This window comes from Chlorocebus sabaeus, chromosome 9 (genome assembly GCF_047675955.1).
Source record: "Chlorocebus sabaeus isolate Y175 chromosome 9, mChlSab1.0.hap1, whole genome shotgun sequence".
Taxonomy (NCBI): Eukaryota; Metazoa; Chordata; class Mammalia; order Primates; family Cercopithecidae; genus Chlorocebus; species Chlorocebus sabaeus.
Window position 1 is genome coordinate 53,102,603 of NC_132912.1, and position 17,625 is coordinate 53,120,227.

A 17,625-nucleotide genomic window follows, 5' to 3' on the forward strand; every position below is an offset into this window, starting at 1 on the left:
ACTGAAAAATGGGGATAAAAATCAGTACCTTCCTCATATACTTGTTGTAATGAGATATGCATGTAAAGTCTAAAACAGGGTCTCACAAAGTAAGCTCCCAATAAATATGAGCTTCTATGTGTGACATATACTCACATGCACACACATTTTAAGGAGAACAGAGAAAATAACTGGAAGGTAACACTCTAAAACTCTACTGGTCGTTATATGAAGTTGGTATAATACCAGTTTTCTCCTTTCCATATTTCCAAGTGTAATTAATATAATTTTAATAATAAAGCAATAGAAATCAGTAACTGTTCCCTCAGTAAGAACATAATGTGCACAGCATTATTAGACATTAGGTAAAGAAGCAGAGACTGGGCGCGGTGGCTCACGCCTGTAATCCCAGGACTTTGGGAGGCTGAGGCGGGTGGATCACAAGCTCAGGAGATGGAGACCATCCTGGCTAACACGGTGAAACACCCTCTCTACTAAAAAAACACAAAACATTAACCAGGCGTGGTGATGGGCACCTGTAGTCCCAGCTACTTGGGAGGCTGAGGCAGAATGACTTGAACCTGGGAGGCGGAGCTTGCAGTGAGCCGAGATCGTGCCACTGCACTCCAGCCTGGGTGACAGAGCAAGACTCTGTCTAAAAAAAAAAAAAAAAAGAAGTGGAAAGGTCCAACTCTGTTGCTGGGGCTGGAGTGCAGTGGCCCAATTAAAGCTCACTGCAGCCTCAACCTCCTGGGCTCAAGCAATCCTCCCACGTCAGCCTCCTGAGTAGCTGGGACTACAGGCACACAACTTATTTTATTTTATTTTTTGTACAGACGGGGTCTCACTAGGTTGCCAAGGCTGGTCTCAAATTCCTGGCCTCAAGCAATCTTCCTGCCTCAGCCTCCCAAAGTGCTAGGACTACAAGTGTGACCCACTGCACCTGATTAGGGGACGCTTATTAAAGGAGGGGATAAGTGGGGCAGAGCTCAGAAGGACAGAACAGAGACCCAGAAGTGGCAATGGGCAGAAGAGTGGACAGTGGAAAGGAGAACAATGCAGATGCGATAAAGGGATCAATTATGCTGAGCTCAGAAGACGCAAATGACTACAGAGTCTTCAAAGACTAAGTGGGAGAAAAGCAAAAACAAAACTTAGCTTTATAAAATAAGCTACCACTATACCATAATGACCTCACCTGTGAGTAAAATTATATCTCCAAGAAACACTGTAAATGCCCAAAATGCTGCAGTCCTCCACAGAAAAACTTTCTTCTTAGTTTCTGATTGATCAATTACTATAACTGTTGCTAAAGGCACTTTAGAGCCAGAATTTGGTCCGAATTTTATGTTTATTTCCTTCACATGGCATGGAGATAGCACCATGACTAAACAATTATACTTCTGGCTTTTAGAATCACAGTTTTTTATTAATGACGTTTTTTTAATACCCTTAAATTCAGACACATTCCTCTGATCCACTTCTACAGCAGAATCTCCTTCATTAGAAATCAACTTCATTTTCTTAGCTACTTGAAGGACTCGAGACAGAGCTTCAGACTGGCCCACCTTATCTTCAGAGATGCAGCTTCTTTTAATAGCACTTCTGTGAAAGGTATTTAGCTGGGAACACAGTATTCCTGAGCTACACAACTCAATACGTATCTCATTTGGTGGCAGTTCATCTTCAGAACTGAAAAGTTCTTGAGATCCTGTATTTTCTTCAAGACCTTTATCAGAGTTTATGTGAATGTGGCTATTTTCTGTTTTAGGACAAACAGGACTAAAAAGTTCAAGAGAATATGCTTGGTTTTGTCCACTTTCATATGCATCTGTAAAATCATCAAGCTGAATTGAATTCTCTTCAGGTATTCTTATCTCCCCGTAACTTGCCTTTGGTTCAGTCTCCATGTTTGCATTCCCTTTATTTATAGGACTCCGCCCTTTATCTTTCTTTTGAGCTAAAAAAGCAACCTGGCTGGAGGTAATTATACTGAGAAATTCAGTATCAGTTGATATTTTAAGGTCTGAGACCTTCCTAACTGCTCCTTCAGACCTTGGCTTATATACTGCGTTCGAGGAAAATAATCCCAAACACTGGTTTTGTATTTCATGATATTCTGTCGGCACACACTCTCTTTGTACCACTTCAGGCCCTATATTAATTTGTTCAGTACTACACACCAAATCCAACACAGCTGCACACTTATGGCTTAACTGACACAAATCTGTGTTAAAGTTCTGACCACATATGTCTGACTGATGTTTAGGCTGTTCATCTATAATTTTATTTTCACTGAGAAGCTTTTGATACTTTTCTTCTTCAGTTAAATGCGGAACTGCGCTTTTAAATCCACATATTTGCATATTAGAGCTAGTTACATCACTCAGTCTAGAGGAGTGAATCTTCTGGGACTCTATATTCTGTGTTTCAGAAACAGAATGTACAAAGTCATCTTTCACATGAACATGTCTATTCATACAGTTTGTTAAGAAATGACCACTAAGAAGATCTGGAGAACCAATAGATTCTGGGACTTCACAGTTTTCAAGATTGTTGTGCGGTTTTTCATCCTTCAGATATAAAGAATGTTGACTGCATAAAAGCTGAATTTTTTTCCAGGGGTCAGCAACGGACATTAAAGAAACTGTGTCTTGTGATACTGTCATTTTCAGTGGAGCAACTGGAGCACCCCAAAAAATGTGGACTTGAGATCCTCCACTCATGATTTCTGATAAAAATGAAATATCCAAAATTAATATATTGTCAGCATATTTTTGCATATGGATATTAACTTAATAATGTACCAAAAGAAAATATAATAACCGAGTCAAAAACATAATTAACATAGGTGATTTTTTGACATGCCATTTAATTATATAAAATTCATAAATACACAAGAAATTATGAAAGAGAAATCAAAATATTCACAAAAATTTTTCACTTAAAGACTCTCTTTAGGCCAGGTGCAGTGGCTCATGCCTGTAATCCCAGCTTTGGGAGGCCGAGGTGGGTGGATCACAAGGTCAGGAGATCGAGACGATCCTGGCTAACAGCATGAAACCCTGTCTCTACTAAAAATACAAAAAATTAGCTGGGCGTGGTGGCTCATGCCTGTAGTCCCCCACTTGAAGGCCGAGGAATCGCTTGAACCCAGGAGGCAGAGGTTGCAGTGAGCTGAGATTGTGCCACCGCTGCACTCTAGCCTGGGCAACAGAGCAAGACTCCACCTTGGAAAGAAAAAAAAAAGATTCTCTTTAAGGGAAATAAAGCTAAATACACTCACATCAAACAGGTAAATAGGTTTTTAGTATGTTTATTTCATTTGAGAGGGAGTCTTGCTCTGTTGCCCAGGCTGGAGTGCACTGTTGCCATCTAGGCTCACTGCAACCTCCGCCTCCTGGGTTCAACCAGTTCTCCTGCTTCAGCCTCCTGATTAGCTGGGATTACAGTCTGTGCCACCATGCCTGGCTAATTTTTGTACTTTTAGTAGATACGGGGTTTTACCATGTCGTCCAGGTTGGTCTCAAACTCCTGACCTCAAGTGATCCGCCCTCCTCTGCCTCTCAAAGTGCCGGGATTAGAGGTGTGAGCCACCATGCCTGGCCTGTTTATTTCTTATGTTGTCAAAACTTGCCCCATTTAAATAACAAGTTAGTAAAAAATGGGAAAAGAGGCATTTGTTTAACTATATTACAGTCACCTTTAAATTACTCATTTTTGGGCAGAGCACAGTGGTTCACGCCTGTAATTGCAGCACTTTGGGAGGCCGAGGGGGTGGATCACTTGAGGTCAGAAGTTCAAGACCAGGCAGGCCAAGATGGTGAAACCCTATCTCTACTAAAAATACAAAAATTGGCCAGGTGTGATGGCCCATGCCTATAGCCCCAGCTACTCGGGAGTCTGAGGCAAGAGAATCGCTTGAACCCAGGAGGAGGAGGTTGCAGTGAGCCAAGATCTTGCCACTGCACTCCAGCCTGTGTGACAAAGCGAGACTCCATTTAAAAAAAAAAAAAAATTATTCATTTTTGGCCAGCCATAGTGACTCACACCTGTAATCCCAGCACTTTGGGAGGCTGAGGTGGGAGGATCGCTTGAGACCAGGAGTTTGAGGCCAGCCTGGACAACATAGTAAGACCCCCATCTCTACAAAAAAATTTAAAAACTAAAAAATTTCTTAAAATTAGCTGGACATAGTGGTGAAATGCCTATAGTCCCAGTTACTAGGGAGGTTGAGGTGGGAGGATTACTTGAGCCTGAGAGTCAGATATTGCAGTGAGCCATGATCACACCACTGCACTTCAGTCTGAGTGACAGAGTGAGACCCTCTCTTTAATTAATTAATTAATTTAGAGACAGAGTTTTGCTCTTGTTCCCCAGTCTGGAGTGCAATGAAGCTATCTCTGCTCACTGCAACCTCCCACCTCCCAGGTTCAAGCGATTTTCCTGTCTCAGCCTACTGAGTAGCTGGGATTATAGCCGCCCACCACCAAGCCCAGCTAATTTTAGTTTTTTTAGTAAAGATGGGAGTGTCACCATTTTTGGCCAGGCTGGTCTCGAACTCCTGACCTCAAGTGATCCACTCGCCTCGGCCTCCCAAAGTGTTGGGATTACGGGCGTGAGCCACCGTGCCTGACGAGACCCTCTCTTTAAAAAAAATGATTAAGAATCACTACTATTGCTGTAACTACATATTCCAACCTCATTTAATCCTCACAGAAAGAATAACCTTCATAAGGAATAACTGGTATATTAGCTGTTCTATTGCATGTCATTATTAGATATACCATTAGGGGCCCTAAATAGCACAGCAAAAGCCTTCAAGTTCAAAATACATTAATATATCAAACCCAAGTGGAAGGAGAAATATATTGTCTTGAAATGTTGGTTGGGGCCAGGCGTGGTGGCTCACGCCTGTAATCCCAGCACTTTGGGAAGCTGAAGTGGGCGGATCACCTAAGGTCAGGAGTTTAAGACCAGCCTGGCTAACATGTGAAACCTCATCTCTACTAAAAATATAAAAATTACCAGGGTGTGATGGCACGAGCCTGTAGTCTCAGCTACTAGGGAGGCTGAGGCAGGAGAATCGCTTGAACCCGGGAGGCTGCAGTGAGCCAAGATCGTGCCACTGCACTCCAGCACTCTAGCCTGGGTGACAGAGTGAGACTCTGCCTCAAAAAAAAAAAAAAAAAAAAAGGTGGTGGGGATAGATATATGCAAATCAAATGCATAACATTACCATGATAATGAACTCTCCTCCATCAGATCTTTGGCTTTCTTCTCCAATGGTTTCTTCCCTTTAGCTTCATTTTATTTTATTTTTATTTTATATTTTATTTTATTTTATTATTTTATTCTATATTTTTTGAGTCAGGGTCTCGCTCTGTCACCCAGGCTGGAGTGCAATGGTGCAATCATGGCTCACTGCAGCCTCAAGCTCCTGGGCTCAAGCTATCTATCATCCAGCCACAGCATCCCAAATAGCTGTGACTACAGGCACATACTGTCACGCTCAGCTACAAACTTTTAAAAATAAAACCAAACCCCCCCCACAAACTTGTTTGTTGTTTCTTACATCTCATTTCTCCTTTAATCTTCTACCACTTCTCTCCAACCATTTTGCTATAGAAGTTTTCACTATGGAAACCAATGACCTTCTAAAAGCCAAATCCAAATGTCAGTTTTCAATACTTTTACTACCATTAGAAACTGTTTATCAATCCCTCTTGCCTGAAACATTCTGCTTTTTTGACTCTGTGAGACCACCATATTGGAATTCTTTTGTACTTAAGACAGATACGTATCGGATTATTCCTTCAATCACACACGTAACAAACACACAACACTACGTGCTGGGCATTATGCGAGGCCCTGGGAATTCAAAACAATAATAGAGAGCTTTAAGGAGCTTAATTTCTGATGGGAAAAACAAACTGACAATTATAAAAATTGATAGGAGGCCAGGAGCCTTGGCTCATGCCTGTAATCTCAGGACTTTGGGAGGCTGAAGCAGGTGGATCACCTGAGGTCAGGAGTTCAAGACCAGCTTAGGCAATATGGTAAAACTCTGTCTCTACTAAAAATACAAAAAATTAGCCAGGTGTGGTGGCACATGCCTGTAATCCCAGCTACTCAGGAGGCTGAGGCACAAGAATCGCTTGAACCCGGAGGTAGAAGTTGCAGTGAGCTGAGATCACACCACTGCACTCCAGCCTGGGTAACTCTGTCTCAAAAAATAAAAGAAACAAACAAAAAAGTGATAGGAGCTACTATAGGATTAAAAGGAAGGGACAGCATCTCTAGAAGAGAGAAGCCTGGGACAATTCAACCAATGTGGAACTGCCCATTATTTGCATTTTTCGTAGGCTCTTAGGATTACAGTTAATCACAAAATTTTGGAACTGAATTTTATTAATGTTCAGAAAAAAAGTCATATAATAAAGTCCCCGAGTCATTCCCCACCCCAAAATAGGGCCCAGGAAAGCTGCTCTAATTGCCTTACCCAAGGGACAGGCCCTATTATTGGTAATCTTCAAAATGTTTAAAAGGCGATATGACATTTACTGCTTCTGTGTCCTCACTTAATATTTTCTCCTGACTTTCATTTCCTATCTCTGATAAGACAATAATGAAGTCCAAATTGCCAAATAAGAACTCACAGTGCTTCACCACTGCAGTTGTAAAACTCTCTGCTTAGTTTCTAGAACATTACTCTTTCCTAAGCAGTTCTTCTACCGCTCCAATTTTTCTCTCTTCCTCCTTGGGCCACCTCTTTCCATTCCACACACTTCTAGAGAATTTCATCCAATCCCATTCATATAACTACCATATATCCAACTGTGCTTTACATATCTATACCGAGCCAATCTCTCTCCCAAACTTCAGACTTATATTTCTAGCATTACTATATTTGACAGGATCACAGTAGAATCAAAGGCAAGATTCAAAGCCCTACTTGCCTTCTAGGCAGGCGAAGATAGTAGAGCATAAAGGGGTGACACAAAGCAGTCCTGAGGGTTCACAGGATCTCCCAGGGCAAGAAATATCTGAGATGAATGCGAGTTCCATAAAGCACAAGGTTTTTTTTGTTTTGTTTTGTTTTGTTTTGTTTTTTGAGATGGAGTCTCGCTCTTGTTGCCCAGGCTGGAGTGCAATGGCACGATCTCAGCTCACCACAACTTCTGCCTCCTGGGTTCAAGCGATTCTCCTGCCTCAGCCTCCCAAGTAGCTGAGATATAGGTATGCACCACCATGCCCAGCTAATTTTGTATTTTTAGTAGAGACGGGGTTTCTCCATGTAAGTCAGGCTGGTCTTGAACTCCCAACCTCAGGTGATCCGCCCGCCTCGGCCTCCCAAAGTGCTGGGATTAGAGGCAAGAGCCACTGTGCCTGGCGGTACAAGGTTATGATATATAACTGTTATTTCAGTGTGCCTTTACTTATTTGTCTAAATCAGGGGTGTCTAATCTTTTGGCTTCCCTGGGCCACAGTGGAGGAAGAAGAATTATCTTGGGCCACATATAAAATACAGTTAACACTAATGACAGCTAATGAGCTAAAAAAAAAAAAAAAAAAAAAAAAAAACTTCACAGGCTGGGCACAGTGGTTCACGCTTGTAATCCCAGCACTTTGGGAGGCCAAGGTAGGCAGATCACTCGAGGTCAGGAGTTTGAAGCCAGCCTGGTCAACATGGTAAAACCCCATCTCTACTAAAAATACAAAAATTAGCTAGGAGTGGTGGCGCTCACCTGTAATCCCAGCTACTCCAGAGGCTGAGGCAGGAGAATCGCTTGAACCCAGGAGGTGGAGGTTACAGTGAGCCAAGATTGGGCCACTGCACTCCAGCCTGGACAACAGAGCGAGACTCTGTCCCAAAAATATCTCAAAAAAACTCATAATGTTTTAAGAAAGTTTACAAACTCATGTTGAGTTGCATTTAAAACTGTCCTGGACCGCATGCAGCCCCGCGGGCTGTGGGTTGAACAAGCTTGGTCTAAACAAATACCCTTGTAAGTGTAGAACTGTTACTCTACCTTCCCCACCCCCTCAAAAAAAAACTTGACTAGAAAGTGGCCTTATTAATTCAAAAAATAGTGAATTTTAAAAAAGTTTATACCAAAGGCTACTGCTACTAAATACTCCAATTTATAGGAGTTGTGAGTATGTGAGTAGGAGGATGAAGACTGGTAAGGACAGGGGAAATCAAAATATTTATGACAGCATAATTATACAGACAGAAAAGTTATGGACAACTGATTAATTTCAATGATTCTAGGATATGTTTTAGGTGTACTCAGAGGGTTAAAGCTCATTAAGATATCAGAGGAAACTTGCAAGTACATATCCATTACCGCAGTTAATAATTATACAATTTCTCAATCGGCAGAAGGCCACTTCAGTCAGAAAGACCAATACAACCATAATCCTTTATCTTTAGAGTGGTCAGAGTCTGATGAATGGGTCAAAGATTTCTAAAACAGGATGAACTGTATCAGCAGGTTTTGTCTTTGCAGAACACTGCAACTAAAAAAAATGCTTATTACAAAACATGTATCATTAAGAGAGTGCTTTTTCCCTCTTATTACCAGGGAGGGAAAAAACTCCCTGCAGTAATGCCTTTTCATGTCTATTTTACCAAAAACACCCAGAAATCATAAAGTTGCTCAATAGCATCAAATGACAAAGAAGTCACATGGGATTGTAATTAAAAGCCAGGGATTTGGAACAAGAGAGATGTGGGTCCAAACCCCTACTCTGCAACTTACTCAAACTTGAAATTATTGAAGTTAAGTGATAGCTGCATGGGGTTCATTATACTATTCTTTGCTGGTGGTTAAAAAAAAAAATCATCCTTTTATTCTTTGACCTGATTGAACCAAATTCAATTTGCTATCGTAGTTCATTTGTCTTAACAACACAGTACTAATAACCCATGTACTGTGTATATTCATGCTGAACTATTTTAAGAATTACTAAATGCTGGGAGGCCGAGGCGGGCAGATCACGAGGTCAGGAGATCGAGACCATCCTGGCTAACATGGTGAAACCCCGTCTCTACAAAAAAAACACAAAAAATTAGACAGGCATGGTGGCAGACACCTGTAGTCCCAGCTACTCGGAAGGCTGAGGCAGGAGAATGGTGTGAACCCGGGAGGCGGAGTTTGCAATAAGCCGAGATAGCGCCACCGCACTCCAGCCTGGGCGACAGAGCGAGACTCCGTCTCAAAAAAATAAATAAATAAATACAAAAGAATTACTAAATGCTAGTATCTAAATTTACTATTTAAAATAACAGAAAATGTCCACATTTTATGTGACTTATCAAAGGATATAAGATGATTTTTTTCCTCAGAAACAAAAGCAATTGAAGTTTAAAGCTATTGCTCATTTAGTATCTAAAGTAATAACCACTAAAGCCAACCTGTGAGCAGACAACTGACCTCTTGACTCTCTTTGTATAACCTTTCATTTCCTTCGCAATTTTCTTTGGCATTCAAGTGAGACATCTGTAATCACATTCTCATCAACACCTGAGATGCCTTAGGCCAGTGCGGGTGAGCCTCTCTTATTCTGGCTTGCAATACAACGGGAATTTCTCCCTTTCGCTCTCGTTTCGGGGGCATTTGCCTTCTCCCAGTAAAGTCCAAGCACTCAAACAGAAAGTGAACTTTACTCTGGCTGGTTTTCTGGCCTTAGGAATACGGTGAGGCCAGGTGCAGTGGCTCACGCCTGTAATCCCAGCACTTCGGGAGGCCAAGGCAGGCGGATCACGAGGTCAGGAGTTCGAGACCATCCCGGCTTACACGGTGAAACTCCATCTCTACTAAAAACACAAAAAATTTGCCAGGCATGGTGGCACAGGCCTGTAGTCCTAGCTACTCAGGAGGCTGAGGCAGAAGAATTGCATGAACCCAGGAGGCAGAGTTTGCAGTGAGCCGAGATCGTGTCACTGTACTCCAGCCTGGGCAACAGAGTGAGACTCCGTCACCAAAAAAAAAAAGAATAAGGTGAACATGCCTTCTTATTTGTCCAGAACGGTCCTAGTTTAGGCATGCTTTTCCGGTGTCCTGTTTAGTCAGTATTTCTTTTCCTTCTCAAAGGGTTGGAGATAGACTATATGGTATTCCTAGTTAAGAACCACATAAACTCATGAATAAATATTCTATTAATGAAGAATGTGCCTTCTAATACATTTTATCTAAAATATTATAACAGGACTAACAGGTAAAGGGAAACGTTGCTCAGTTTTCCTGTTAAAATATTTAAATAACAATGAAATACTAATTGAAATAAGGTTGAATTTTGTCTAAAAATTATGATAGGCATTTGAGACTCTCAAGACTGAGGAAAGACTCAAATGAGGTAAGACAGAGAACGCATGTTTGGCAACTAAGGGGGAAAAAAAGAGGATCATGGCTGCCAGGTCTGTATAATGAAGCTATGAGACAATGGGGTAAGAGTTTTTTGGATCCAGCATTACTAGACAATGTCTCAGTCCAGATATCTTTTGTCCAATGTCACGCCTAAGGTCGAAGAAGAAATCCTCAAATTCCTAAAATATCACACTTCACCTCCCCACCCCCACCATGCAACATCAAAAGGCCAGAAGTTGGCCTCGCACAGTGGCTCAAGCTTGTAATTACAGTACTTTACTTTGGGAGGCTGAGGCAGATGGGAGGCTTCAGCTCAGTAGTTCAAGACCAGCCTAGGCAACATGGTGAGACCACGTTGCTACAAAAAAATAAGAAAATAAAAAATTGCTGGGTAGGGTGGCACGTGCCCATAGTCTCAGCTACTCAGGAGGTTGAAGTGAAAGGATCACCTGAGCCCGGGAGGTCAAGGCTACAGTGAACCGTGATTGTGCCACTGCACTCCAGCCTGGATGACAGAGACACTGTCTCAAAAAAAAAAAAAAAAAAAAGTAAAAATAAAAAGGACTGAACTTTAAAACAAGTAATCATGCCTGCCAACCCCTGTGCTTGCTTTCATCTCCACCCACCTCCCACGAAAGATGAAAAACAAAACAAACACGATCAGGAAAAATTAAAAAAAAAAAAAAAGCTTTGCTACTTACGCCCTGACATTCCTTTGTGAAAAGTCATACTCAGCAAATAACAACGCCGCTATCCCAGTTTCCCAGGCCAAAAACCTTGGCATCATCACTGATATCTTTTTTTTTCCCCGTGCTCTACTTTCAATTTCTCATCAAATCCTTTTGGTCCCACCTTTAACATTCATTCAGGGTTTGACCACTTTTCTCCACCTCCACCGGCTACTGCTTGGCTCAAATCACCATCCTTCTTCCGCCACCATCCCCCTAGAACACAGAGTTTATAAAAGGAACTTGCCCCAGGTCAGGAAGACTGCAGGTAGTGGAGGGAGGACTGAAATGCGGGAAATCAAACAGCAGAACATAAGTTCTTAACTACCACACTGACTCTCTGGCTTTTTGCCTTTGCACCATGTGGAGCTAGAATCCAAGTTAGAACACTGCCATTGAGTCATATGACATATGCTCCCAAAGCACTGACTTATCTAAAGAGGTATGAAAAGAATAAAACTTCAGCGTAAAGGAGTTTCCTTATCAAAGAATTCCCATGAGAAAGTTTATCATAAGTTAATGATGGGGTAAATAACTGGTTTTTAAGATTTCTCTCCTTTTAAAAATTTATTTTTATTTATTTATTTATTTTTTGAGACAGAGTCTCACTCTGTCGCCCAGGCTGGAGGGCAATGGCATACTCTGGGCTCACTGCAACCTCCGCCTCCCGGGTTCAAGCGATTCTCCTGCCTCAGCCTCTCAAGTAGCTGGGACTAGAGGCGCACGCCACCACGCCTGCTAATTTTCATATTTTTAGTAGAGACGGGGTTTCACCATGTTGGCCAGGCTGGTCTCGATCTCCTAAACTCGTGATCCGCCCGCCTTGGCCCTCCCAAAGTACACGCCACCATGCCCGGCCCAAAAATTTATTTTTTATTCAGCTGGTAAGTACAAGATAATTTTTAAAAAAGTCATGTTTTAAACTGACATATTGTAATTGTACATATTTAGGGGGTACATTTTATTTATTTTTTTTTTTTTGAGATGGAGTCTTGCTCTGTTGCCCAGACTGGAGTGCGATGGCACAACCTCAGCTCACCACAACCTCTGCCTCCCGGGTTCAAGCAATTCTTCCACCTCAGCCTCCCAAGTAGCTGGGATTACAGGCATGCACCACCACACCCAGCTAATTTTTGTATTTTTAGTAGAGATGGAGTTTCGCCATGTTGGCCAGGCTGGTCTTGAACTCCTGACCTCAGGTGATCCGCCCACCTCAGACTCCCAAAGTGCTGGGATTACAGGTGTGAGCCACCATGCCTGGTCACAATTCGATGTTTTGATACATATCCATGTTGCATAATGATCCAACCAGAGCAGTTAGCGTATCCATCACCTCCTGCATTTCTCATTTGTGGAAGAACATTCAAAAGCCCCTCTTCCAGCTATTTTGTAATAATATTTTACTCTTAACTGTACTCACCCCACTGTGCAACAGAACACCAGAACTGGCCAGGCGCGGTGGCTTACACCTGTAATCCCAACACTTTGGGCGGCCGAGGCAGATGAATCACCTGAGGTTACGAGTTCGAGACCAGCCTGGCCAACATGGTAAAACCCCATCTCTACTAAAAATACAAAAATTAGCTGGGTGTGGTGGCACACACCTATAATCCCAGCTACTTGGGAGGCTGAAGGAAAAGAATCACCTTGAACCCCAGGAGGTGGAGGCTGCAGTGAACCAAGACTATGCCGTTGCACTCCAGCATGGGCAACAAGGGTGAAACTCCATCTCAAAAAAAAAAAACCACCAGAATTTATTTCTTCTAATTGCAACATTGGTTTGTTTTTTATTATTGAGAAAGGATCTTGCTCTGTCTCCCATGCTGGAGTGCGGTGGCACAAACACAGTTCACTGTAGCCTCAACCTCCCAAGCTCAAGTGATCCTCCCACCTCAGCCACCTGAGTAGACAGGACTACAGGCCCATGCCATGCCTGTCTTTTTAAATTTTGAGAGACAGGGTCTCACTATGTTGCCCAGGATTGTCTCCAATTTCTAGGTTCAAGCGATCATCCTACCTTGACCTCCCAAAATGCTGGGATTACAAGTGTGAGTCACTGGACCTGGCCTTTTTTTGGTTTGGTTTGGTTTTGAGACAGGATCTCCCATCATGCTTTATCACCCTGGGTAGAGTTCAATTATGGCTCACTGCAGCTTTGACCTCCTGAGCTCAAGCAATCCTCCCACCTCGGACTCCCAAGTAAGGGGGATTACAGACAAGTGCCACCATGCCTGGCTAACTTTTTATATTTCTATTTTTTAATTTTTGTAGAGATAGGGGTATCATTATGTTGCCCAGGCTGGTCTCAAACTCCAGGCCTCAACATCCCAAAGTGTTAGGATTACAGGCATGAGCCACCATGACTGGCACCAATTTTATTATCACAACCTAGGTATGATTGTATTTGTTTATTCTATTTAGAGTTCACTGAGTTTCTTGGATCTGAGAGTTTATGGTTATCATCAGATTTGGAAAAGTTGTAGTAACTGTTTCTTTTTTTCTTTTTTTTTTTTTTTTTTTAAGGAAATTGCCCAGGCTGGTCTTGAACTCCTGTGCTCAAAAAATCCTCTCACCTCAGCCTCCCAAAGTGCTGGGATTACAGGCATGAGCCACCATGATGAGCCACTATTTTCTTTTTTTTCTTTTTCTTTTTTTTTGATAGGTTCTCACTCTGTTGCCCAGGCTGGAGTGCAGTGGCATGATCTTGGCTCACTGCAACCTACATCTCCCTGGCTCAAGCAATTCTCATGCCTCAGCCTCCTGAGAAGCTGAGATTACAGGTGCATGTCACCAAGTCCACCTAATTTTTGTATTTTTAGTAGAGATGAGGTTTTACCATGTTGGACAGGCTGGTCTCGAACTCCTGATCTCAAATGATCTGCCCTCCTCGGTCCCCCAAAGTGCTAGGATTACAAGTGCGAGCCACCTGCCCGGCCACCCAGACACTATTTCCTAAAGTAATTGTTTTCTACCTTTCCCCACTTTTCTGGAATTCCAATTATACATATATTAGGCAACCTGCTATTGTCCCACATGTTACTGATGTTCTATTAACTTTGTTCTAGTACTTTTTTCTCTTTGTGCATCAATGTGAATAGGTTCTACTGCTATACCTTCACGTTTAATGATCTTTTCTTCCACAGTGTCTAATCTGCTGTTAATCACATCAAGTTTTTTCCCCAGTTTTGGATATTGTATTCGGTATTTTTCATCTTTAGATACTATTTGTGAGTCTTTTTTGAGACAAAGTCTCACTCGGTCACCCAGACTGGAATACAGTGGCATGTTCTCAGCTCACTGCAACCTCCGCCTCCCGGGTTCAAGCAATTCTCGTGCCTCAGTCTCCCAAGCTGGAATTACAGGCACACCCCACCACGCCCAGCTAATTTTTGTATTTTTAGTAGAGACAGGGTTTTGCCATGTTAGGCAGGCTGATCTGCCCACCCTCACGTCTGCAGGCGTGAGTCACTACATCCGGCTTGCATCTTTTTATCTATCTATCATTCATCTACTAGTCATTATAATACTTGTATTAACATTTTTGGCTGATAATTCAATCATCAGAATTATTTCTAGTAATTCCACATTTCTAGGTATCTTTCTATTGATTTTTCTCCTGGTTATGGGTCATTTTCCTGATTTTTATTTGTATGCCTAGTAATCTTTTATTAATACATTATTAATGCTGAACATTTTAATTGTTAGGTGCTGGATTTTACTGTATTCTTTAAAAGAGTTTAGTTTTGGCATATAATTGAGTTACTTAGAATCAGCCTGGTCCTTTCAAAAACCTGCCTTGAAGCTTAGGGTAGGTTTAGAAAGGCCTTTAGACTATAGCTAATTTAACCCCACTATGAGGACTCTAGCCAATGTCCTATGTATGAAACAGTCTCTCCACTATGCCTAATGGAAACATAAACTATTCCCAGCTCTGTGTGAGCTCCTGGAATTGTTCAGTGTTCTGATTTCCAGTGTGACTTTCTCCAGCATTGTGGACTTCCACACTTTGCATGTGCAGATGAGTGTCCAATCAAAGATCCTCTTACTTCTATAGATTTCTGTGTAGTTCCTTTTATCCTAGTTTTCTGCCCCACAAATTCTAGTTGCCTTGACTTCTCCAAACTCTCCTGGGCTCTGTTTGGATTCTCCTACTCTGTGCTACAATCTGGAAATTGCCTGTAGGAACCCCTGTAGGGTTCCTATCAGTTATTTCCCTTATCTCAGGGATCACTATCCTGTGCTGCCTGTTCTCTTGTCCAATGTCTGAAAACAGTTGTTTCCTGTATTTTTGTCTGGTGTTCTAGCTGTTTACAGTAGGAGAATGATTCTCACAGTAGTTAATCCCTATGGTATCCCTGTTCGTGTTTTAGGTGCTTGTTCTAGAGATTACATATGCATCCTGAAGTTACTACAGTCTCCTTTCACAGAGTAAGAAATGTATGACAGTATAATTCCATCTCCTGCTTTTTGTTCTCTCATGGTTGTATAATCACATATATGCTGTAAAACCCACATCTTGTTTTCTTTCTTGAGACAGAGTCTTGCTCTGTCGCCCAGGCTGGAGTGCAGTGGCAGGATCTCGGCTCACTGCAAGCTCCGTCTCCTGGGTTCACGCCATTCTCCTGCCTCAGCCTTCCAAGTAGCTGCGACTTCAGGTGCCCGCCACCACACCCGGCTAATTTTTTTTTTTTTTTTTTTTTTTTTTTTTGTATTTTTAGTAGAGACAGGGTTTCACCATGTTAGCCAGGATGGTCTCGATCTCCTGACCTTGTGATCCACCCGCCTCGGCCTCCCAAAGTGCTGGGATTACAGGCGTGAGCCACTGCACCTGGTCACATCTTGTTAATGTGTATATTTTAATGTTTTTTGATAGTCCAGGTCTGCCGGAAACAAATTCTTTCCCTTTTTGATATGTCCAAAAAGTCTTTATTTTGCCATTATTTTTGAAGGCTATTTCTGCTGGGTATAGAAATCTAGGTTAACAGGTTTTTTTTTTTCTTTCAGCACTTTATGGATATCATCCCATTATCTCCAACATTCCATTTTTTCTTTTTCTTTCATTTTTTTGAGATGGAGTCTCACTGTGTCGCCAGGTGGGAGTGCAGTGGCGTGATCTCAGCTCACTGCAACTTCCACCTCCTGGGTTCAAGTGATTGTCCTGTCTCAGCCTCCTGAGTAGCTGGGACTACAGGCGTGCACCACCACACCCAGTTAATTTTTGTATTTTTAGTAGAGACGGGGTTTCACCATGTTGGCCAGGATGGTGTCGACCTCTTGACCTTGTGATCCGCCCACCTCAGCCTCCCAAAGTTCTGGGATGACAGGTGTGAGCCACTGCACCTGGCCTTCTTTTCTTTTTTAATTAGAGAAGGGGTCTCACTATGTTACCCAGGTTGGACTCGAACTCCTGGGTTCAAGCATGTGCTACCATGCTCAGCTAAGACTCCATTTTGTTCTGGTTCGAAAACATGGATTAGCCATAACCCATGTTGCCATTCTCACATAACTAATGTGTCTTTTATTCTCCTGTTGCTCTCCTGTTGCTTGTAAGATCTCTTCCATCTTCAATTTTCAGCAGTTTGATTATGACATGCCTACATATGGGATTTTTAAATTTGTCGGCTTATTTTTGTTTTGTATTTAACTTCCTTGGGATTTGCTGAATTTCTTGCATTTGCAAATTGATGACTTCATCAGTTTTAGAAGTTCCTGAGCATTGTCTCTTCAAATATGTCTTCTACCACATTCTCTTCTCTCCTTCTGAAACTCCAATTACATATATGTTAGACCATCTGATATCCCACAGCTCTGATATCTCTTTTCTACCCCTCCCTGACTTTTTCTGTCTTTTCTCTTTCCAATCTGTCTTCACATTCACTGATTGTTTCTTTTGCTATGTCCATAAACTGTTAAGCCCATGTAATGAATTCATTTCTGCTAGTATATTTTTCTTTCTCCCTTCTCTCCCCTCCCTTCCATTTTCTTTTCTTTCCTTTTTTTGTTTTCCCTGGCTTCTGCTAGTATATTTTCCATTTCTATTTAATAGAATTTCAACTTGGTTCTTTGGCATAATTTCCATCACTCTACAGAAATCCCCATCTTTTCAAGCATATTGTTAACCTTTATCATTCAACCATCTAGCATTTTTTTCATAATTATCTTTAAATTCCCGTCTGATAATTCTGAAAAATCTGGGTCATCTCTGGGTCTTCCTCTACTGACTATTTCTTCTCTTGACCTTTGGTCACATTTTCTTGCTTTTCTTGTGTCTTGTAACTTTTTATTCCACACCAGATATTTTATATAAAAATAGACTACTTATTAAATTAAGTAATATTTTACTTCCAGAAAAAGACATGACCATTTTCTGTCAGGACACTAGAAGGGAGTCTGAGTCAATCTAATATGTAACTGAGCTGGGTGTGGGCTATGATGCAGCTTTAATTTGACAGTTAATCACTGGCTTCAAATATTTAAGCAGTGAGATCAAGCCTTTCATTTGAGCAGGTCTAGGATCCGAGCCTAGGTAAAATTACAGAGACCTG

General features: G+C 41.8%; 1 protein-coding gene across 13 annotated transcripts in view; it reads right to left on the bottom strand.

Moving 5' to 3' along the window:
• SHLD2 (shieldin complex subunit 2) overlaps nt 1-17,625 on the bottom strand; it is an 87,258-nt gene that overhangs the window by 37,279 nt on the left and 32,354 nt on the right. For 8 of the 13 annotated variants that reach the window (XM_038008946.2, XM_038008942.2, XM_073018999.1 and 5 more), the window contains one exon: nt 1,178-2,710. The exons of 1 other annotated variant lie outside the window; for it this stretch is intronic. In XM_038008946.2, coding sequence (XP_037864874.1) covers nt 1,178-2,705 — 1,528 coding nt within the window. In that variant the 5' untranslated portion in view covers nt 2,706-2,710. Of the gene's footprint in view, nt 1-1,177; nt 2,711-11,204; nt 11,297-17,625 lie in introns of all 13 variants that reach the window. 4 more of the 13 variants (XM_038008940.2, XM_073018998.1, XM_038008941.2 and 1 more) reach the window with 2 other exon arrangements.